This window comes from Tiliqua scincoides, chromosome 1, assembly GCF_035046505.1.
Source record: "Tiliqua scincoides isolate rTilSci1 chromosome 1, rTilSci1.hap2, whole genome shotgun sequence".
NCBI classification, from domain to species: domain Eukaryota; kingdom Metazoa; phylum Chordata; class Lepidosauria; order Squamata; family Scincidae; genus Tiliqua; species Tiliqua scincoides.
In genome coordinates, this window is record NC_089821.1 from 267,027,466 (window position 1) to 267,051,386 (window position 23,921).

At 39.7% G+C, this 23,921-nt stretch overlaps 1 protein-coding gene across 2 annotated transcripts in view; it reads left to right on the top strand.

Moving 5' to 3' along the window:
• The window catches only part of NINL (ninein like), a 55,498-nt gene that overhangs the window by 15,816 nt on the left and 15,761 nt on the right, over window positions 1–23,921 (top strand). For both annotated transcript variants that reach the window (XM_066625429.1, XM_066625438.1), the window contains exons 4-15: window positions 2,866–3,041; window positions 5,939–6,005; window positions 6,698–6,888; window positions 8,025–8,180; window positions 9,155–9,322; window positions 11,113–11,249; window positions 12,542–12,682; window positions 16,214–16,388; window positions 17,166–17,276; window positions 19,346–19,435; window positions 21,955–22,108; window positions 22,864–22,914. In XM_066625429.1, coding sequence (XP_066481526.1) covers window positions 2,866–3,041; window positions 5,939–6,005; window positions 6,698–6,888; window positions 8,025–8,180; window positions 9,155–9,322; window positions 11,113–11,249; window positions 12,542–12,682; window positions 16,214–16,388; window positions 17,166–17,276; window positions 19,346–19,435; window positions 21,955–22,108; window positions 22,864–22,914 — 1,617 coding nt within the window. The remainder of the gene's footprint in view (window positions 1–2,865; window positions 3,042–5,938; window positions 6,006–6,697; window positions 6,889–8,024; window positions 8,181–9,154; window positions 9,323–11,112; window positions 11,250–12,541; window positions 12,683–16,213; window positions 16,389–17,165; window positions 17,277–19,345; window positions 19,436–21,954; window positions 22,109–22,863; window positions 22,915–23,921) is intronic.

Below are 23,921 nucleotides of genomic sequence, written 5' to 3' on the forward strand. Positions count from 1 at the left end.
CAGGTTGTTTAACTTTGATGAAATACCTGTATTATTATGAGCATAGCCTAATCTGCCTTGACAATATTGCAAACTACTCAAAATTGGGTCATGACCCACTGGTTGGCCACAGACCCACAGTTTGGGAGCCACTGGTCCATACACATTGATAGGGGGAGTTATGTGCTTGTTTTAGTTATTTTGTATATGTGCATGTGTTGGCATTGTATTATGTTGAAGGAATGTTTATTTAGAGAAATTATAAAATAAGAGCATGTGTATGACTCCGTAAAGAGAATGTTGAAACCTGGAAGGTTTTGGTTAAGTTGTGTTAGGTGGTCCTGGACAAGTCACTGTGGTTTAAATCGGAGTTAACTGTAATTTTCCTCACATATGAAAAGCCCAAAGTTTCACTGCTCATTCACTGATAATCAAAATAACTTCTACAGTAGAAGTAGACATCAGTAGAAATAGACTACGTTAGAAGTAGATATCTGCTACCTCAGAATGCCATATGCTAGGGAGGGCACCAGGATCCTGGTCTCTTGTTGTCTTGTATGCTCCCTGAGGCATCTAGTGGGCCACTGTGAGACTCGGGAAGCTGGACTAGATGGGCTTTTGGCCTGATCCAATGGGGCTCTTCTTATGTTCTTGAGCCCTAAATCCTTTTTTTCTTTTTTCTTTATTTTTAATTAACACACACAGACATACAAACATATAACATACATTTAGGAGTGCTAAATACCATATACCATTACTCATTAATCATACTATATCTCCTAATCTACTACTTATCTACTTCTGCCTCTTATTTATCCATTTATTTAAATAATATATACTAAATTTTCCCTAATGCCCTGTACTATATTTTCTAAATTTTTGCTTTCTATCAAACATAAACTTACTTCAATTACTCATTAATATTAAAACAAAACAATCTAATTACCAAATATAACAACATATAAAACAATTCTTCCATCTACTTCTAACTCTTCTACTCATTTATATATTTCTTATATAAAATATAATAGATTTTTCCTAATTCCCTATAATATATTTTCTAAATATTCACTTTTTATCATCTCAACTAGTTCAATTACTCATTAATATCAAATAATGATAATCTAATTTCCAAATTATAATAAAACCAACAATCTCTTATTATTATTATTATTATTATTATTATTATTATTATTATTATTATTATTATTATTAACAACAGTATTTATATACCGCTTTTCAACTAAAAGTTCACAAAGCGGTTTACAGAGAAAAACTATTTCTAATTTGTATATATCAATTTTGTATATATTTGTTTTTTTAAGTAAATGTAAACCAGTTATTAACTAAATAAAATCCTCCAATTTTCTTTAACCCTCAGGTTTCTTTTTCTTTCCATTTTTTCTCCTGTAATATCTTTAATAATTTATCTCCATAACAGAATCCAATAAGCCCACACTTTCTTGTGTAAGGTATGTTCATTCTTCCAATTAACTGGGATATGTTTTCTTCTTCTTGTTCCAACAAATTTTGTATTTTGTTTATCCATGTTACTCTGTCCATCTTCTCTATTTCAATCTCCATCAGCATCCCCTCTAGGTCCTGTTGATTTTCCACTCTTCTAGTTTCTGTATCCACTCTTCTGTTAATAATTTCATCCCTCATCATCATCTTTTCCGCTTTCTCCTTCTGTTTATCTTCTGTTTTCTTCACATCTTTCAATTGCTCCTTGCACACATCTATCTGTTGAGAGAGAGTCTTTAAACTGGCTTGAATCTGCAAGGACCAACTCAGCTGCTGTCTTCTCATTGTGAGCAATTTTTCTAAATTTTTGAGGCTCATTTGAGTCCAAATATTGAACAAGCTCCATCTTGCAATTTCTCTCTAATCCACAAGATGTCCACAGTGTATTATTCTCCTTACTTCCACCACATATTTTTTCAGTCAGGCATTCTTCTTTTTCTTACAGATAATTTTTCTTACAGATAACGATGTGGTTAATGGAGAAAAACAAAACGAAAGAAACAGTCTCAAGAAGACAAAACTCTTTCAAGTCTAATAAAAATTATGTCCACAAGTAATTCTGGATTTTAGTCCACACACCAAGTTATATTATAATCCACAACCGATTTGTTCCACTACAAAGATAAAGAGCACTTTCAACATCCTTAAAAAGTTTCTCATTAACGCCTTCAGTGTATCCAGGCCTTTTAGCCAAATCATTCAATCAAAGCCGGGGACAATATTAACACATATTTATCTTAAATTTCCAACTTAAACTTTACGCTTCATGCTTTTCCTTCCATATGGTATCTCAGCATGGAGCCAGTAGCTTGATTGCAGACACTGCACCTCCCCTAGTACTGTCGCTGACGATTCGATTTCCGAGAAGAAAGCCCCCCCTCCCCCTCCGTCGAACTTTCAAACTCTCAGATACCTGCACCGTGGAAAGATCTTATCTCTCGTGATAAAGATCTTCAGATCCTCTTCAGACCTGCAGTTTTTGGGGGGAAAACAGACTGTCTCTCAGAAGCCCCTGGAGACACATCTGTTCATCCACTGTTCGCTCTTCCTCCTGCTTGAGGCGTAAATCCTAACCAACTTTTCGCACTGACACAGCTGTGCCAATGGAGCATGTACTGCATCCTGCAGTTGGGTGGCAGTCACAAAATGTTTGTTCCCTTACCTTGAAGCTGCATTGCCCTTATCTCAGTGCTGGAAAGTTGGTTAGGATTGTGCCCTAAGTACTCCATTGTAAGACATTAACTTATATGTTATGGTTGGTTGGCTGCTTTTTTTAAAAAGAATTTAGTTGATATGGGGAAGGGAGAAACAAAATTACATAACAGTGTGTGTACCAGATCTACAATTGTTTGTGACTATTAGCTGTTCCAGATGAGGTTAAGCCCAAGTATGTCAATGGAGCCAAGTGGTATGGCCGCAGGACAAGGCCAGAATTCCAGGGCACCAAGTTGGAAACCTCCAAGTATTTACAAGAACAACAAGAAAAGGCAAATGTGAACAGTCACTTGAGACGCTCAGCATCTTTGGAAAGTGTGGAGGTAAGTCTGGCTTGTTCCCCAGCTATTCTTAATTGGCTGTTTGGATTTTATAAAGTTACATTCAGTAAAACCAAGGGAGAGTTAGCATTTGTGGTGACTTGGAATTGACTGAGAAGCAGGCTGTTTTAAACCTTGAGGCTCTTCTAATACTTCTGATTCCCAAAGCCTAGCTGAATTGTATTAATTGATGCAGATGTTTACAATTTCAAAGTCACCTGCGATGGCATCTAACTTCACTTCTTCTGTGTATAGGAATTATGATGGTGGCATAAGATGGTAGAAGATCCACTTGCCTGTAAGCCAGTGGCATACTGCTTGTAGGGTTGGTGGTTTAGCTTTTATTTAATAAGCATAATTGATCATATCTGGATTGTACCACTTTTGGGGCTCAAATGATGGAATGCACCTCCACCATTTGTGGAGTTCCCTCCACATAGAAGAACATCATGTTGGGGAGAAGAGATCTAATCTTATCTCTGATATGCTAGTTTTCTATTGGTGGGATGTTTCTATATGGAGGAATGTGCTGTCCTAATAGGGAAAATCCACGTGAACTTGGAATCCACAAAGATGTCCTCTTTTCAGTTTTGCCATGAGAACACTGGAAACTGTGTTATACTGGGTCAGACTTAGGGCTTATCCAGCTCAGTGCTGGCCCACACAAAAGATCCTTGGCACAGTGCTTGCAACTAGTGGAGGCCTCTGCTGGTGCCCAACTGCTGCTGCTACTATTGCCACCTACCCTCCGATCTGTCTGTTCTGTGGCTTTGTATTGTGAAGGTGAAGTTTGGAGAGCAGAGGAGAAAGAAAAACAAAGTATTTCTATCTCCTTCCATGCTTGCTTCCTCTCTGCCCCTCAAAACATGTGCTGATCCAAACCAAGCTGCAGAGGTAATTAAAGAGACAGTAGTGGAGGTGACAGTGGCAGGGGTCATAGATGATGGATGGAAAAAGGGGTGTGTGTGTGCCCAGATGGACAAGTGGGTGCAAGATTGTGTGTATCATCTTCTTCAGCCCTTAGCTGGTGCTTGGAGAGCAGGTCATCCTCTCAACCAATACACTGCTGTAGTTGCCACTGGATCTGTGTTTCATTCATGACATGCTTTCACTCTTGGCGATTGTTGGTGATATTTCTAGTCTCATCAATGGTTGATCTCTGGTTCCTTAAATCTTCCTCAGTGTGTTTGAGCCACGTTTTCTTGGTGTTGTCCATTGAACCTTCCAGTAGGAAGGTTGCTGTCACCAGAGGAGCTTGTTTGGCAGTTATCTGGTGTTCATTCTGCAGATGTGGCCAAACCATTGGATTTGCTCTTTGACTGGTGGCTGATGATTGCACTTATTTGAAGTGTGCCATTATGATGGTGATCATGAAGAGAATATACCTGTGAAATATGTTTGTACGTAGCCTTGCCTCTTTGGTGACCATTTTGTGGCAGCACCTGCAAAATCCCTTCAGAATTCCTGCGGCACTTAGAGGCTGCACAAAATTGGAGACCTCCTAGTCTATATTGACTAACAGTGTCTCTCTCAGGTTTTTGTTCAGTTCTTTTGTAGCTTCACCTGGAGATTCCAGAAAATGAGCTTGCAGGAGCTTCTGCATACAAAAGATTTGCTTTTCCCCAGCCCTATTCCCCTAACTTTCCAAGCAGGTAACACTAGCAATACTGATTAATTTCTGAATCCTGTCATGGCATCTTTCATAGGTGGTAAATGCCACGTTCCTTTAGATTAGAGAATTAAACTAGACTTTATCTACTTAAAGATTTTGCCTCGTGGGTTTGTTGTAATTTTGTTTACCTGGGCTGAGAAAGGCTTTCTTCTAAACCAGGGGAGTGAAACATAAGGCCCTTGGGCTGGATGCGGCCCGTGGAAGCTTTTTATCCGGCCCTCAGGCTCTCAGCTGCTGAGCACTGCTGAGGTTCTTATGAGGTGTTATTGCTGAAAGGACAGCCCACATGAAAATTGGGCTCTCCCATATCTTGAAATATGATCAAGGTTTGTGTATTTTCTCTTATGTCTTTTGCAACTAATGAGTTCTTGTGAGAAAAAAGTGCTTATTTTTGGTTATGACCAGTTTAATGACATCACTTCCTGCCTAATGACATCACCTCCAGCCCTCAGCAGGCATGATGAATGCTGTTCGGCCCTCTCTGAAACGAGTTTGACACCCCTGTTCTAAACTATATATCTGTGATTTATAAATGTAAACATAGTGATTTTCAATTAAAAATGCAGATTTAATGCTAGAGGCATTTCTGCCTGGGTTTTAATCATTAGGGCCTGATCTCTTTATCAGAAAGCTCATGTTCAACATGACTGCAGCAGACTTCCTAGGGTGCGGAGAGCCCTGCGCAACCTTCTGCAGGGTTCCCCATGTCTTGAAAAGTGAAAGCGCAGTGATCACACTCCACTTCTGCAAAACTGGAAGTGGAGTGCAATTGCTTTCACTTTTCAAGACCACTTTTCAAGGGGAGCCCTGCAGACCCTCACACCGGGCTTCCCACACCCCATGAAGGCTGCTGCAGGGACTGGTGAGTGCATCCCAGTCTCTGCAGCTCCCTGAGCGATGTGATCCTGTGGATCGCCTAGCTGCCTTCCCCCTGCCCCCGCTCCTTAAGGGGAAAGTGGCCAGGGCTCACAGGTTGGGGCGTCGCGACGCCCCAGTTTGAAAAGCCCTGATATAGGTGATGGTATTGATTTTAATGTCATGCTATTCCTTAAAATTACTGTATCTCAGGTAGTAGACAGAACAGAACTGAGAATCTCAAGATATACTGGTAATTGTACTAAGCACCATTTACTCAAGGGAGAACATTTATTTTCTAGTGCAGTGTTTAAAATACTGCAAATGGCTCCATAGCTTTTATAAAGTATTTAATCATGTTCTTATTTTGCAGAGTCTTAAGTCGGATGAAGATGCTGAAAATGTAAAAGAACCACAGCATGAGATGTTTGAGGGTCGAGGTAAGGAAAATCCAGGTTGCTTGCTTCCTGCTTTTTTTGTTTTGAAAAGGGCAGAAATATGTGTCATTTATTAAAGCAAATCTAAAGTCCACAGAGGGATACTAGGATAATTCAAGCATACTCAGTTTTTCTGTTTGACAGTTTCATTCCATGAAGGACTACTTCTTGTGTCACTAGTTCTTAAATAATAAAATTGCAATCAGAATTGAAATGACTCCTTAGATTGGGTTTGATGAACTGTAGCCTGGAGACCTGGGTGGCTGATAGCTGGAAGGTGGGGATTGAGTGTAGAAAGTTGAGATGCACAGAAAAAAATGCTTCTGCTCAGGCATGGCCTGAAAAATTCAGTTTTATTTAAGAGAGATGCACATTTGGGTTTGACAGACTCACAGATGTTGGAAACAGTGCCAAAATTTAAGGTTTTGAGGAAAATTTAAATTGTTAATAAAGTGTTTCAAGATTAACAGAGTGTGATATGATCGCAATAGGACACAAATAGTGATGGCAAAAATGGTGGAAATATTTTGAAAAATTAACACTTTGGGAGGGAACAAAAAAGTTTAGGGTAGAGTACACCTCTCAAATAAATGGGTAGAGTCTTGCACAACTAGCTCTCTTTTTAAAACACTGATTAGAATAGTAAGAGAGAATATGCTGCTCTGTTTTAACAATTGAAAATCTAACACATACAGGTCAAATATGCACCTGGAATGATGATCTCTTTGATGACCCTAGAAAGGTCTCCACCTCTTATTTCAACATGACTGCAAATCATGTTCGGGACATCTGGGAAGAACTTGGTGTTGGGAGTAGTGGGTACCTTAACAAGCAAGAGCTGGCTATTGTTTGTAAGAACATCGGACTCAAAGAACTGGGAAAAGAGGTGGGTTCTCTGGCTTTTGGAAACTACAATAAAAGAAAAGAGCTGCTTGGCCACTGAACATAGAAATGGCCTTTGTGCCAGAATACTTGGCATTGCAATAATGTATTTCAAGCACTTATTGTGATAGTCCTGTATGGTAGGCCATCGTTGTCTACCTGCGTTATATATCCTGAGAGCTCCTTCCTATTCATCTGTTTACACCCCTCTATTTTCCTTTCTGGAACTGCAACTGCGTTGTAATATGCATTTCTTGACCAGGTGGAGCACTATTGCATCTCCCATCCCTTTAAATATCAGAAAAGATGGCAGTGGTGATCATGCTGCCGCCATAAGTTATTGATGGTACCTTTGGAACAATAAGTTTGCTTTATTCCAGGAAGCAGCAATTTTAGAGGATAGTTTGTGTTCTTCCCCTCTTTAAGTGCCACTTATAAAGACTCTCTTTGAGGGCTCCTTTCTTCTTAATGCCTAGAGTAAAAAGAGCCTGATTAACAGAGCTAACCTGATTCCAAGAACATCTGATAATTTAGCTTGCATAAATATGGAATACAAATTTGTGTGTATGCTGTCTTAGGAGTGGAGCACAGATAAGGTAACCTGAGCTGCAAGTGTATGAGGTGGTGAGCTTGAAGGGTCAATGAGATGAAGAAAGGAGGGCCCCCATACCCCACATATTTCCATGTCTCTCTCTGCCCTGCTGCAGATGGAGGCACTCCAGTTCACACTCTGATCCCCTTCCAGCCAGCTCAGAAGATGGAAAGAGGGTTTAGGCAGTGGCACCCCCTTCTTCCTACAGAAAACCTAATCCAGGCTGCCTCGCCGAGTTGTCGGCAGGATGGGAGCAAGAAACAATTTTTGTCTTTTGGAGCGAAGTGGCAGCTTTGGGAGATTCATAGCGGGCCTGGCTCCTTCTCTCCCTCACCTGTGGTTGAGTGGACACTGACAAGATTGTTTTTAATTTGGGGGGGACGACTCACCATGAGCCTTGCACATAGGGGTGGCATGATGTGTGGCTGGCTCAGGCGGTATTGGGTGTGTACAGTGTAAAACTATTCAATTGCTGAAGTAAACAATTTATCCTGTTATGATACATTACTTGTTTTTTAAAAATGAAAACAAAATATGTTTTTCAACAGGATCTTGAAGAATTATTTAATAAGCTGGATAGTGATGGAGATGGCAGAGTCAGTTTTAAGGAATTCCAGCTTGGTTTGTTTAGCTATAGCCCTGCTCCTTGTCCAGTTGCTTCCACGCCACTCAAGTCAAAATGGCAGAGGTCACCAGCCCACCCAGTGAGTATTTAAAGTCATAATTTTTGAGATACTTCGTTTCTGAAAAAAAAAACTGAGTTTCTAAGTGTTGCATTTTCTCACAGAACTATAACTACATTATCATTTTCACAGATATCTTGATATCGGTGTTTTACAGATATAACAAGATATCTTGCATGTAAAAAATATGGATCTGATCCACAGATTGCAAAGGTGGCTTGAAACATTTCAAAGGGCAAGAGATGCTCTCATCCTGCACTTACCAGGATTCCTTGAAAGAGAGGTGGAATGTAGCCCTCCCCCTTGCTTCAGTGATCCAGTATTTGAATTATATATGGATTTTCTGACCGAACTCTTCTATCCTACTTGAATAGCACCATTTCTAAACTGAGGGATGCAGGGAGAAAGACACTGAAGAGGTGCAGACTGTTGCTAGCAGATGCACAAATATGGGAATTGAATCAAAATGGAAGGTGGAAATGAGATTTATGATGAGTTATATGAAATTTGAATGACTGGAACTCTGCTTCTCGCTTTCAAAAAGCTGATGTGCGTATTTAACCCTCTCTCCCTGCACCAATGCCCTGGCTTAAATCTGTCCCAAGCTACTGTAAACTTTGGGGAGGAGGGGGATCAGGACCACAGTTCATAGGAGGGACTATTTAACACCTTTCTGCTTTTGCTGTGTGACCTCATGCAAATCGTGCACCTGAAACTGCTATTAGGAGCTGCAGAGAGGAAGTTAATTGGTGCTAGTGGAACATCCATGAGGAGCTAGGAGTCAGTTTAGGAACATGACTTTTGTTGGGATTGTGTTGGGAAAAGATTAAATACGCCTTTGTGCTTGCTACAGTCCTGATTCTGGTTGCTTCCCTGCCCCCCTACTCAGCTGCTATTACACTTAAGACAAAATTGCACAGTACTACTCTACAAATCTAAGGTAGCATGTTGTCTGACCCAGAACTGCATCAAAACTTTACTTTTTCGCCCTCCAGGTCTTCAAGGACGGTGGGCATAGAAGTGCAACTCCATCTTTCATATCTGGCTCCGTGGGTTTGAATCTTTTCTCCAGCATTGATGATGGCAGTGGCTTTGCAAGACCAGAGCAGGTTGTCTCCATCTGGGCCCAGGAAGGGGTTGAAAACTGCAAGGAGATTCTGAAGGTAATTGCTCTGTAGTTGTCTACCTAAGAATTACTTGTGCTACCATTTCCATAGCAACAATTTTAATTTCATAATTATGGGGCATGGTTGAAGGATGTTGGAGGCTAGATCTGTTTCTGAGATTTTCTGCCTGTCAAATGTTCAAACAAAGTACAAGTACAGGTGTGTGCTGTTTAATAACTGCTCACTTAACAACGGGCTGCATATATGACGGTGGTCAAAGCACAATAAAGATGCTCTTAATTAGGCAATCTCCCATAGCCTGCAGCAGAATGTCTGTTTACACAACAGAGAGGCTCTTAATGCAAAGAAGAGGCTATCTCCAGTAGCCTGTGCAGCCAGCTAATATCTGGCAGGTAGTGTCTATTTACACAACGAAGGCAATAGATTGGACTGAATGTTCACTTAATGAACTAATCACATAACAATGGGTATCAGAAAACATATGCCCGTTGTTAAGTGGCGCACATCTGTATTTTACTGACTTCCGTTAGTCTTTTTAAAATGACTTTTCAGAGTAAACAGCCCTAAAGCTTGCTCAGTATAGAACGAGACTCTGCTCCATTTCATCCTTTAGAACAGGGGTGTCCAAAGTTTTTGGCAGGAGGGCCACATCATCTCTCTGACACTGTGTCGGGGGCAGGGGGAAAAAAGAATTAATTTACATTTAAAATTTGAATACATTTACATAAGTAAACATAAATGAATATATTAAAGATGAACTTATATGAATGAATGAAGGTCTTGCAACGGCTCAAGTTCTATAAAAGGCCTTGCACTAATTAAGGCTGGCCTTTCCTTTGCTGCTGCTGCTGCTGCATCACAGATGTGAAACAGCAAGCCGTGGAGGAAGCCCTCATCCCACAGCTCACGCGAGAGGTCAGACAGTTGCCCTCACATTGACAGCAGTTGCATCAGGCCAGTGAGGGCTCCAACAAATCTCCAGAGGGCCAGAGGTTCATTGGAGACTGGGGACTCCCTGAGGGCCACATTGAGAGACCTCGAGGGCTGCATGTGACCCCAGGGCTGGGGTTTGGGCACCCCTGCTTTAGAACAAGCCTCTGCCCTCACCCACCCCAGGTTAAAATCCAGTTGGTGACCTGTTCCTTCTTGGAATGAGTTAGACCGAAACCCAGGGCAAACTGGTGTGATAGTGGTTACATTCTTGTGGCAGCCTAGAAATTGTAGGTATTCCTTTCTTACTTCCAATGCACAGCTTCCTCTGCTGTTGGTCCCCTGGGTCATTTCCCTGCTTTCTTGCCTTTCTCTGTGGTTGTCCTGATGCCTTGAACAGCCTTCCTCAGTCTGTCAAGTTATCTGCTTCTACAAAGCCTTTCCAGGAGCACCTTTGCTTTACTACTTAAACTTTTTGTGTGTATTTACTTTTCCACCTATTCATTGTTTATGTAGTTTTTCTTGCATTGTTAATCCCTCTAGTTTAGTGGTTCTCAAACGGTGGGCCCATAACCCACATAACCAGTGGGTTATGACTCAATTTTGGGCGGTTCACAAAACTGATAGGGTAGATTTAGGCTATGTGCATCAAGGATTAAACAACCTGCTACTTGGGAGGATCAGTGCTGCCAATCATCATTACCAGCCACTCAAGTCTTTGTGGCTATAAAGTGAAACTTTGGGGGGGGGGAGGTCCTGATGCTGAAAAGATTGAGAACCACTGCGTCTAGTTATAGATGACATGCTGCTTAGTGTGATGGTATTAAACAAATACTGAGTACTTGCTGACTTAAGGTTCACTGTATTGTTAGCAATTATGTGTTGAATTTTTGTAGAGTCTGGATTTCAACATGGAGGAGAGATTGAACCTCTTGGACCTGTCTATGGCCCTTGAAGATGAACTAATGACATCCAAGAGCGGACTTCAATGCGCAGCTTTTGCCTCCTATAGACATGAACTTCACCATCTAGAGTAATTTTTTTGGTCTTTTGAAATGACTGAGGGGAAAAAAATATATGGTGCAACAAGTACCAGGGTGGCAGGGGGACCTCCTTGAGAACAAAATAAGTGCATTCTTCTTGAGGATCTGCGTGTACTGTATATAGATGTATTTATTTTATTATTATGTCTTGTTTTTAATATGACTATAAACTGCCTTGAGTGCCCTACTGGGAGAAAGGCAGAGTAGAAATTCATTAAATATTCAATTTTTATCCCTGACAGGTAGTCCAAAGCTGCTTGCAGAATAAAAGTTTAAAAAATATATAAAATACACAATTTTAAAACAGTAAAATATCTGTATCGCATAATTAAAAGCTAATTAAATGGTTAATCTAAAAGCAAAAGTAAAAAAACCAATAGTTAGTCAGTAACCAGCAGATAGGCAGCAACTATCCATAGTTTATAATAACGTGGGGGAAAGCCGTAAAATCTCAGTAATAACACCCAGAAGCATAACTAAAAACCAATTGAAATAAATGTCTTGAGACCATGTTGGGATATAATCAAGGAAGAGGCACTCTTCCACTCAGGGAGGGAATTCCACAGCTGAGGAGCTGTCCCTGAGAAGGCTCTTCCTCTAACCTTCACTCCCCACTTCACCTCCAAGGGAGAGGGCAGCCCCCACAAGACAATTTCTCTGATGACCTAAGGGGTAGGTTGGTTTGTGTGGAAGAAGACAGTCCTTCAGATAACCTGGTTCTAAGCCATAAAGGGGTTTAAAGGTAAGCATCGTGACCTTGAATTGGGCCTGGAAACGAATTGGTAGCTAGGATAGCCTTTGGAGTGGCAGCCCAACAGAACCAAACCACTGGGCTCCAGTGACCATGCGAACTGCCACATTCTACACTAATTGTAGTTTCTGAACCAAGGACAGCATCACATAGAGTGCATTGCAGTAAGTCAACTGCAGTGTCACTAATTTATGGACCACTTGACATAAAACACATTGGTGTGATAACTTAGCGTGGAATAACTTCATTTATGCATAGTTCAAATTGAACACAGGTCCTATGTTCAACTGGAGAGCGCCTTTTCTTAGATGTTGGTCAAAATCCATGCAGGCATGGGGTAAATTTTAATTTCTATAATATTGACTATGTACAGTTTTAAACTGAGATTTTTTTTTAATTTTGTTTTTGTTATTTGCCCTTCATTCTGGGGAAGGATGGGATAGAAATTGAACAGACTAAAATAACACACTAAAGGTGCTTCCAGATCATTGTGGGCGGGTGTCATGAGCTGCTGGTTTGCTGTCTTTGCAGAGCACAGGTGGAGCAGATCTCCATGGAGAGAGACAAAGCCAGAGTTGAACTGGAGAAGGTGGAGAAACGAAACTTGCAGCTTTTTAAGGAGGTAGATGATCACCACATCGCTCTGGAGCATCGCAATAAGAATAAACTTAAGTATGTGAGCCAGCCTTTTATTAAGCTGCATCCTTCAGTGGGTTCATGGCATTTGCATGCATAAGGACAAGAGCAAATAGCAGATCACCATGCAGTAAACTGGCCTTCTTGGCTGCAGTGCCAATGCTGCGCAGCTCCTACACAGCAAAGCACATTTGCCATGCAACTTTTTTTGTCGATTTAAAGTATCAAATTCTTTTTTGAGAACTCCACAAACATTATGCTCCTCTTCCTGCTCTCTAGTTTTGTTCTGTTGATAGAATGATTTAAATTTCTGCTCCAAGTTTCCCAAGCGAGCCATACTATCCCTTTTTGTCAATTACTGTATTTCTGCTGAATAACTTTCTAAAGAAAGGGTAGTGTGCTCAAAGCACATTAGGAGTTGCTTCAGTAAACCCTTAGTGTGCTCATTGGAGTTTGTTGCTACTTGTTAAATCTGCTCTGGAAAACTCCTTAGAACAATGAAATGGGCATGTTTTTGCCTCTAATAAAAATGTGTGTGTTTCAAAATTATGAATGTGGTGGTTGTTAAATATAACACAGAAACATTTTCAACTTGAACTCTAACAGTAACTAGAAATGTAGATAATTGATTTGAATGTTGCCAGTCCTAATTTTCTTTTTTCTGTAAGAGAACACAATAAGGATCTAGCATAGCATAGTGACTACAAGACTGAGCTCTGAACTGAGAAGTCCATGATTCACTCAAATATCATTTTGGCTATGAACTCACTACGCTTGTTGCCAGTGACAAGAACAGTGGAGAGGGATGGGCCATAGCTGAGTGGTATAGCATGTACTTCGAACATGAAAGGTCCTGTGTTCAGTCCTTGGCTTCTCCAGTTAAAAGGATCTTGGGTGCTAGAAAGATTCTGCTGGAGGAGGAGGAGCCAACAGTGAATGAATAGACATGTCTCCAGGGGCTCCTGAGAGACAGTCTGTTTTCCCCCAAAAAACTGCAGGTCTGAAGAGGATCTGAAGATCTTTATCAGGAGAGATAAGATCTTTCCACAGTGCAGGTACCTGAGATTTTGAAAGCCCAATGGGGGTGGGTGGGTGGGGGCTTTCTTCTCTGAAACCTAATTGTCAGGGACAGTATTGGGGGAGGTGCAGTGTCTGCAATCAAGCTGCTGGCTCCATGCTAAGATAACATATGGAAGGAAAAGCATGAAGCATAAAGTTTAAGTTGGAAATTTAAGATAAGTATGTGTTAATATTGTCCCCGGCTCTGATTGACTGATTTGGCTAAAAGCCCTGGATACACTGGAGGCGTTAATGAGAAACTTTTTAAGGATGTTGAAAGTGCTCTTTATCTTTGAAGTGGAATAAATCGGTCGTGGATTATAATTATAAATATAATTTGGTGTGTGGACTAAAATCCAGAATTACTTGTGGACATAATTTTTATTAGACTTGAAAGAGTTGTCTCCTTGAGACTGTTTCTTTCGTTTTGTTTTTCTCCATTAATCACACTGTTATCTGTAAGAATTCGAAGAATGCCTGACTGATAAAACATGTGGTGGAAGTAAGGAGAATAATACGCTGTGGACATCTTGTGGACTAGAGAGAAATTGCAAGATGGAGCCTGTACCAGATATTTGGATTCAAATGATCCTGACAAATATAGAAAAATTGCTCAAAATGAGAAGACAGCAGTTGAGTTGGTCTTTGCAGGTTCAAGCCAGTTTAGAGACTCTCTCCCATCAGATGGATGCGTGCAAGAAGCAATTGGAAGATGCGAAGAAACAAGCAGAAGATAAACAAGATGAACAAGGGAGTGAGAAAGCAGAAAGGATGCTGGTGAGGGACAAAACCAGAAAACTGGACATGGGAAGAAGTCAACAGGATGGAGAGGAGGTGCAGATGGAGAGCAAGATAGATAAGATGAACAGAGTAACAGGGGTGCATAAAATACAAAATTGGTTGGAACAAGAAGGAGAAAATATATTCCAGTTAACTGGAAGAATGAACACATATAAGAAAGTGTGGATCTATTAGATTTTGTTATAGAGATAAACTGTTAAAGATTTTACAGGTGAAAAAATGGGAAGTAAGAAAGAAAAAGAAACCTGAGGGTTAACCCGAAGGTTAAAGAAAATTGGAGGATCATATTTAGTCAATAACAATGGTCAAAATCTATTTTTTAAAAAAATACATACAAAATTGATATATGTGAATTAGAATGCATTAAAAAAAATAACTGGAAATGTTAACGTGTAGATGAATTGTTCTATATGTGGCTAATATGTCAAAGAAAAAGAAATGTAACTAGATTGGAGAATTAGATTGGAGAATTGAAAAATTAGATGGGAGAATGGTAAAGAATATATTATAAGAGATGGCTGGTTTTATAATAGTTTGGAAATTAGATTATTTTTATTTGATATTAATGAGTAATTAAATTAGTTGAGATGATAGAAAGGGAATATTTAGAAAATATATTATAGGGAATTAGGAAAATTTATCATATATGATATAAGAAATATATAAATGAGTAGAAGAGTTAGAAATAGATGGAAGAATTATTTTATGTTCTTATATTTTGGTAACTAGATTATTTTGTTTTAATATTAATGAGTAATTGAAGTTAGTTTACGCTTGCTAGAAAGTGATTATTTAGAAAATATAGTATAGGGCATTAGGGAAAATTTATTATATATTATATAAATAAATGGATAAATTAATAAAAGCTAGAAGTAGATGAGTAGTAGATTAGGAGGTATGGTATGATTAATGAGTAATAGTATATGGTATTTAGCACTCCTAAATGTATGTTATATGTTTGTATGTTGGTGTGTGTCAATTAAAATAAATAAAGACACAAAAAGAAAGATTCTGCTGGAGAACTGCTGTCATTTGGTGTAGGCTATGCTGAACTAGATGGACCAAATGATGTGAAGGCCAGATCGTATGAACATACAAGCTTCCTATGGTCTTGGGAATTGGCTTACCCGCATTGGAAAATGGGGGTGTGGCACGTAGGGTATAATTCATGGAGAATACCTGCATCCTCTGCTCACTTGACAGGTTAGGGACTGGAGCTATGGTGAAAAGTGGAAAAGTGGTTGAAAAACAATATCTGGTCTCTTTTTAGTTTACACATGTTGCTTCCAATGCTATTTTAGCTAGCAAATTGTAAATGCCTTTTTTATCTTGCAAATTCCTTCTGTCACACAAAGATTTCTCCTGGAGCTAAAGTTGGCTGCACACACTTTTTCACACACACCTAAACAGCTTGAATCACCATGTCATATGCAAATCAACATGGGGGAGGGAAATTTTAGCCTTTAGACCAGCAGAAAGAGGTTGAAAGAGCAGAGCATGCATTGAATGAATGATTTCCAGGTATAATTGAAATGTGTTGAAAGAGCGGTATGTTGTAAAACGAACCGAACCGTCAGAAAGCAGGGGATACCTGTATGTGTTAGCTAATTTATGGAGGATATTTTTGAAAAGTGTTTTGTTTGTGATCTGTGGCCTCTCCCAGTAAAAACCCGTGACTATATTGGAAATGATGCTTGCACTTTGCAGAGACCTTGAGCAAGATTACAGAGGCAAACTGACCGTTATGAAATCTGAAGTGCAGATGGAAAGGGAGCTCCTTTTGCAACAAGTGAACCATCAGAGAACTAAATTAGAAGCAGATATAAAGTCTCTTCAAGGGGAAGAGTCTAGCCTGAAGGAGAAGCTGACCCTGGTGATCAAGGTAAGAATTTGGAGCTTCTGTTCTCTTCCGAATGGCAGATACATGACTAGTGGCTCGGTTGTGTGTCCATTGCTTGAAAAATCAAATTATTGTATTGGGGAAGGCCAAACTGTGCAATTGTTCAGCAATATGGTTCCTCAACACTGAGCAAATTATGCTAATATACAAAGGGAGAACATGCACACAGTATTTTGCTATTCCTGGTTGTGGAAGGGAGCCAGATGCTCTACAAGGATCTGAAGCCCTGCTTTCTGAGCCTTGCAGATCTTGGGGCAAAGCTAGATAAGACTTTTTATCATGCAGTTTGTGGAGGTGCATATTGTCTTCCCTCTCCCTTTCTAAATAGGGGCCAGATTGTGGAGAGGGTGCTTTAATCCTTTGCCCGTGCCAAGGTACTGATTTGAAACTCCCCTCCACCTCAGCTGCTTATTTGTCTTGGAAACTACACTCCTAGAAGCTACCCTTCTGAGGTGAATAGCTGTGGGGGTTCCAGTTGGGGACAATGATGGGGGCAGAAGTATAAAGCCCTTGTCCTCCCATGACATAGCCCTAATCCACAGGGGCCCCAATCCAGCTGTTATTTTAAAAAGTGCTAAGCACATGGTAAATATCTGTTCTAGTTTGAACCATTTTGACAACCTTGTGTATTCAGCATATTAATTACAGGTTTTTATTTTTTTTTCAGCTCTTGAGCATAACCCCATATAAATTAGTCCAATGTTAATGCTGTGCTAATCTCTGTATGTGCTTTCAATTCTTCTTATTCTATTTAAATAGGAAAATAATCGCTTGCACAGTGAAATTGCAGAAGTGGTACAAAAGTTGTCGGAGTCTGAGAAACAAGTATTGAAGCTTCAGAAAGATCTTGATTTCATGCTGAAAGACAAGGTAACCTCTTGGATGTGAAATCTTTCTTTCTTCTCCTCACTGTGATATAATAGTCAAGGTTTGCAAAGTGCTTTTCATGCCTCTTGGTCAGTGTGAAAAATGGGCATCCTGCATCCTTCATGCAATAGGCATGTGCTTTATTAAAACAAAGATGACCTGTGTCCCTTTTAGTGAGAGCACATATTTGCAAGCTTTTCTTTGTGGAGAGGCCGTAGCTTAGTAAAGCACATACTTGCATGCAGAAGGTCTCTGTTTCAGTCCCTGGCAGCTCCATTTTAAAGGATCCCACTGCAGGTGTCTTAAACCTTGGAAAACTGTCACCAGTCAGAGTCTATGTTAGTGGGCCAGATGGACCAATGGTTGGTATGAGGCTGCTTTGTGTATTGAAGTTATTTTCTGTGTTTTTCATGGTTGTTCTTTTATAAAGTGTAACTGCAACACAGTCTTTTTTTTTAATCTTTAAAAAAGGACTGTGATGCAATTACACTTTATAAAAGCACCACAATGACAAGCACAGAAGATAACTTCAGTATTTTATCTCCTGTCTCATCCCTGTTCGGCTGTTATATGTGTCATTTTTTTAAATATTGCATTTGCATTGTGGTTTTGGACACATTTAATCAGCTGATGCTGAGATGCAAAGTAGGGGGCTGGGGAATTACTAATGTTGATCTATTCCCACCTCAGCTCAATCAAACTTGTAAATGTAATTCAGAAAAACTGGATTAGGTCCCTTTATCTCCTGGCTTTATCTCTTGACTTCCCATTGAGAGTTTATTGTTTGTGTTGGAATAGCTTTAGGGTGCCAGGAGACCTCTGGGCTCCCTTGTTAAAGTTTTTATTTTAAGAGGTTTTCTATCTTGTCTTTCAAAAAAGCATTCAAGATACCTTACAATGAGATTAATTGAAAAAGATAAAAGTAACAGTAAAGCCATTAAATAACATAGCAGAAAAGAATACAATAAGAATGCTAAAAACCCCTGCTAACTGGGTAAGAGGCACACTTTCAAGTGGTTGCTCCTCTTTATAGCAGGGGGAGAGTAACTAGCCCACCTCACCCCAGCAGTGTCTTTTCTAGTGACTGTCTGCTCGTGTTCTTTTGCATGTTTTTAGATTGTGAGCTCTTTTGGGACAAGGATCCATTAGATATTTGATTTTCTCTGTAAACTGTTACTCTGCAGATGCCTGATCTTGTCTGATCTCAGAAACTAAGCAGTGTTATGCCTGGTTAGTACTTGGATGGGAGACCGCCTGGGAATACCAGCAGCTGTAGGCTTATACCATAGTCTTTCGAGACTGAAGGTTGCCAACCAGTTGAAAAGCGGTGTATAAATACTGTTAATAATAAAACCAAACAAATAGGATCTTATCTACTCAAATATTCTCTCTTCTTCCTTTATGCCCAAGACAGAGGAGAGTAGATACTTTCAGTCCTGGTGAAAGGCTAGTTTGCCTTTATATCCAAGCTCAACAAGCCATGGTTTGCCTGTAAACCAGGATCTCCATCCATGGAGGACAAGGCGGGCGACATACTATGTTGAAGGGGGTGTGAAGGCCCCCAAAATATCATTTTTAGGATTGTTCTGAGTATAGGCATTTTACCCTGACTCCAAAATGGGCCAGAAAAAGAAAATGGCCAGAAAAACTGGCAACAGGAACTCAGTATTCTGGACTTTGACAAAATCTCCTAGTCTGGTTGAACATATCAAAATGAGTTGCCTCTTTCAGTCCCCACTGCATTGAAAAGATGAGCTGTGATTCTGTTAGATTGCATTTGGACTTGAGTTCACTGTGAAGGATTTTGACTTGTTTCTGTTCATTTTCACTCATACCTTTTATTTTGGTTCCTATTTACAAAATGAAGACATAATAGTAAATGTGCTAAAGTGAATGGTAGGCTTCCTTGAAATCAATAGAAGTTACAAATGAATGTGTGTTGGGACCTAGCTGTAGTGCTAGCTGTCCCTCTACCTTTGATTATCTTGGCTTCTATCAACAATGAGTGGAGATAATTATTTCTCTATAAATGAATTAAGAAAAAGAAAAAACCCATCCCTTTCTTGTTTCAGCTGGGACTGTTAGATCCACATAGCACAGAGCTCTTTGATCAAGAAGAACGCTTTGCTGAAATTATTAAAGAATATGAATTGCAGTGTCAGGTAGGTGACCTCTGCTTGGTGTTATAAGTGACACAACATATATGGTTGGGGACATACTACAGGAAAATTGCAAGACATAGATGGGTAGTGAGGGAACAGTCATAATTCAGGACAAAAATCAAGTCCGTGTATGTCCCTTTCCTTAACTAGCTAAAGAATATATTGTCCGATGCCAATACCTTTTCATGAATATAATTCATCCCTCGTTATCCACTGGGGTTCAGTTTTGGAACCCCTAGTGGATAAAAAAACAGTGGAAAAATAGATTTAAAGACCCACTTACAGGTTTCTTGCCTCTCCATTTCTCCTAATGCAATAAGGTCGTGCCTTGTCATCCCCAGGGGTTTGATTCTGGCACTACTTGCTGATATCATAAAATGTGTTAAATAAAAGCAGTTAAAAAAAAATAAAAAGTACATCCTTTTCAATTGTGGTTTAAAAACAGCTTTTCTTACTGTTATAGAGAGGCAGTCAGCAATTCGAAATGCAAAGGTCCCCCTGCCTTTGCCTGCCTCAACTGAAGAATGGAATGATCTGTCTCTCTACAATGGCTGTCTCTCTACAACAGGAAGAAAAGCAGTTTTTTAAACTGTGATTTTAAAAAGATGCATTTTTCCCCTTCTCCAGGGATGAGCACATTCCTTCTCTTTTGCAGTGGCCATTTGTGTTGAGTCAAATCCATGTATAAATAATCCATGTATACAGGTCCAACCTTAGTACTTTTAAAAACAGCAGGTAAAGGTTCAACATGCTGGGTCAAAGTGCTCTTTCAGTGTAATGTGCTGCTTAGTAAATTTTCTCTTAACTGGACTATGTGAGCTGAACATACTTGACAAACATGAACTAATTGGAGGAAGGATAAGGATGTATGTCCTATGGCCCAGATAATGCTTAGAAGCACACATTATAGTTCCATTTGTGAAGTTAAGGCAGGCTGGTATTTCACCTCCAGTATTTCTAATAGGAGGTGGCCAGTAAATTCTTCATGCCCTGAGTACGTTCACAGCTTATGAACTACAGAACACTAGGCTGGCAGGCAGCTCTCCTAATGAAAAATTGGAAGAGAGTCTACTAACATAAAAGCCAAGTTTTTATTTGACTTTATGTGGCCAAGTCAAAGATCCAAAATATCAGACTAAATTGTTCTTAAGAGAGCTTGACTCTGCAGAACTGTTTTTCCTCTTGCTTGAAGATCATCCCAAAAAGGACATTGGCCAAGTAAACTGTTAGAGAGTGGTTCTCTAGACATCTAAAAGAGAATGCATGTAGTAGCATTTCACTCACTTTGCACATTCAAGTATCAACTTGATTCTTCCTATTTTTTCAAACTCCCAACCTTTGGTGCGGCCACATATTTGTAGAGAGTGAAGGTAAGTCTTTCTTTGTTCTCAGTTGTTCTTGTAGTGCTACACTCTGCTTTTTTTTAAGCCTGCGTGGTGTCTTGTTGCAGCTTGAAATCTTGGGTGTTTCGAAGCACTTTTCTGTCCTAAAATGGTTAAATTTGTTTCAATTGATTGATTTTTAAACTCATTGTTTTGAATGTGCCTTCATTTATAAAGATAGCACGCGCGTCAGTGGTGTCGCAAGGGGGATTCGAGCCGCACTGGGTGAGCAGGGAGGGGCGCGACACCACTATTGGCCAAAATTTTTAAAATATTGGAATTTTTGAATAATATCATATATCATTTGATGCGTAATTTCATATAGAATGGAATGAAACAAACAACATTGAAATATCTCTATTCTATCAAACATTATAGCCAAAAACCAACAGAGATGGAGTAGTGGTGCATCACGCCCACCGCCCAGAGCTTTGCCCTGCCCACTGCATGGGAGGAGGTAATCACAGAGTGACGTGCTAGCTGCCTGCATCTACTGATGCCACTGATGTGTATCCCTTGTCAACCAGAGAAATAAGAAGCTCCAGCCTTCAATTCACTTCTGCCAACCGTTCCTTGATTCCTCCAACCTTGGTTGTTTGATTCATAACCCATAGATATAAAATAGATTTGAAGCTTTTTAAAATGTTGTAGCAAACCCAAATGCGCACAAGTTTTTGTGGGCCAGAGCTCTGAGATGCAATTAAATGTATAACTTTCATATACCTTATCACAGAGTTCATGAATCCATTTCTAAAGCCTCTGTAATAGGAGGTGCTATATCTACCTTTTTGAAGACTGACTTCCACCACCTTTCTAGGGTAGCTTTTGGAATAGCTGAACTCCTTTTGAAATTGAGAATTTCTTATTTTAACCTAAGTTTATCTCCTTTTGCTACTGTCCTCAGTTGTTCTGTCCTCAGTAGGAAGGATGCATGCTATCTTTGCCTTGATCAGAAAGGTCTGAATGATCCACAGATCAAGTGCCTTCTGTTGTGATGTTCCTATGCAAAGTTGTTTATGTAAATATTTATCACAGATGTCTGACCATTCAAAGTATGGTTGTTCTGTACTTCACAACAGATATTTGAGAGAGCAACAATTGCACAATTTGATCATGTCTTTGCTTTACTGCTTTTAGGAATTACGTGACAAAAATGATGAGTTGCAAATGGAGGTAGAAAAACTGCATTCTCAACTTCAAGAGAGCAAGCGCAATCAATCCTGGCATAAAGTGAAGGCCAACAAGCTAGGAGGAAGGCAGCTGCCTGAAAATGTAAAATCCAGAATTCAAGGTGGGAGTGTACAGGGAACTAAGGTAGTTATGCACATAATTTAGCTTGATGTGCATAAGTAGCTATTGACCACTACCCAGTGCTTACGAACAGGACCCATGTCCAATACTCAGAGGTAGGATACGTGTGATTTACTAGGTGCTGAAGACAAAGTGGAAGTAGCTACTGCTATCTTCCGTACATCTGATTGATCACTGGCCAAGACTGAGTTCTTGATTTTGGATCTCTTGATTGACCCAGGCTACAATCCTATACATACCTACTGGGACTAATTCCCATTGAACTCAAGAGGCTTGCTTCTAAGTAGATTGTGCTGCCAGTGTGGCAGAAATGTTGCATTAATCCAAATTTGTCTAATCTTTTAAAGCCATCTACTAGCCATTCAACATGTCACAGCAAGGTATCTTGTAAATTAGTTACAGGCTGAATTCTGTTGTTTGTGCTAAATCAATGTTATCAGAAGACACCAAGGTATAACATTTATGAATAATTCTTCCTATCCATCACATAATGCATTACTTTAAAAACCTCTATCATGTGCCTTCCACTTACCTTTTTTCTAAAAGGAAACAACCCAAACGCTTTAGCTTGTTCTTGAGACTCCCATTGATTTTGATCACTCCTTTCTGCGTTTATTCTAGCTCTACAGTACTCTTTGAGGTTGGGGGATGGGTTGGACTAGAATTGTACACAGTATTCCAAAACTAGAATTTGAAGACCTGTAATGGATATGCAACTTTTTTTTTTTTTTTTAGAGAACTGGCAAAAAGATCAGCTCCGGCACTTACCAGCCATAAACCAAAATGGTAAGAGATGTAAACGCATGTATGCATGTACATTTTCTAGAAAGGATTGTGCCATAGAGCAGTGGTTCTCAAACTTTTCAGCATTTAGCATCAGAACCCACCTAAAAATTTCACTTTATCAGCTGCTCAAGCTTCTGTGGCTATAATGGTGATTGGGCAGCAGTGCTCATCCCAAGTAGCAGGTTGTTTAACCTTTGATGCATATAGCCTAATCTAGCCTGTCAGTTTTGTAAACTATCAAAAATTGGGTCGTGGCCACGGACCAGCAGTTTGAGAACCACTGTTAGAGTCTTAGAGCTAGAATATGCGCCAAACCATAATGAAATATGAAGAGCAAGATTGCTTTAATGGCAGAGAATACCCAGTATCAAAAGCATCTCTGACAGATAAAGCTGGACATGTGTTTTCTGTTAACCTCCAAATATAGAAATTCCACAGCCTTCCCAGGCAGAATCTTCTGAAGTTGAATTTCTTGTTTAGATATTTTCCCATATACTGTATTTCAACTACAAAAGTAACTCTCTGTGATTTCGGTCTACTTTTCTCTGCAGTCTGTCTGATGAACAATTATTTCTTTTCAGAGAGTATGTTCTCTGTTAATCCTGTGGTGTTTTTCTCTTTTGAGATTGTGTTCACGAAGGGCCTGCTTGTTTAATGTTTAAAAGTTATATGCCACCTTTCCCTTGCCAAAGCAAATGTCCAAGGTAGCTTAGAAAATGTTCATAAAACCAAACCATGCTCGAGGCTGCAGAATCAATTTGGCAAATATAACCTGAGTGAAACAATAGATAGCATGAACAGAAAAGCAAAAAGAGGCCGCAAATATGCGCCTTATCATTTTAGCACAGAGAGGATGCTCACTGATCAGCCTTTGCAGAGTAGAATTGCTACTTGAGCAATAGAAATCTTGCTTTTGTTTATACCGGGGTGCTCGCACTTTTTTGGCTCAAGAGCTACTTTGAAACCCAGCAAGGCCCGGAGATCTACCAGAGTTTTTTTGCAATGTT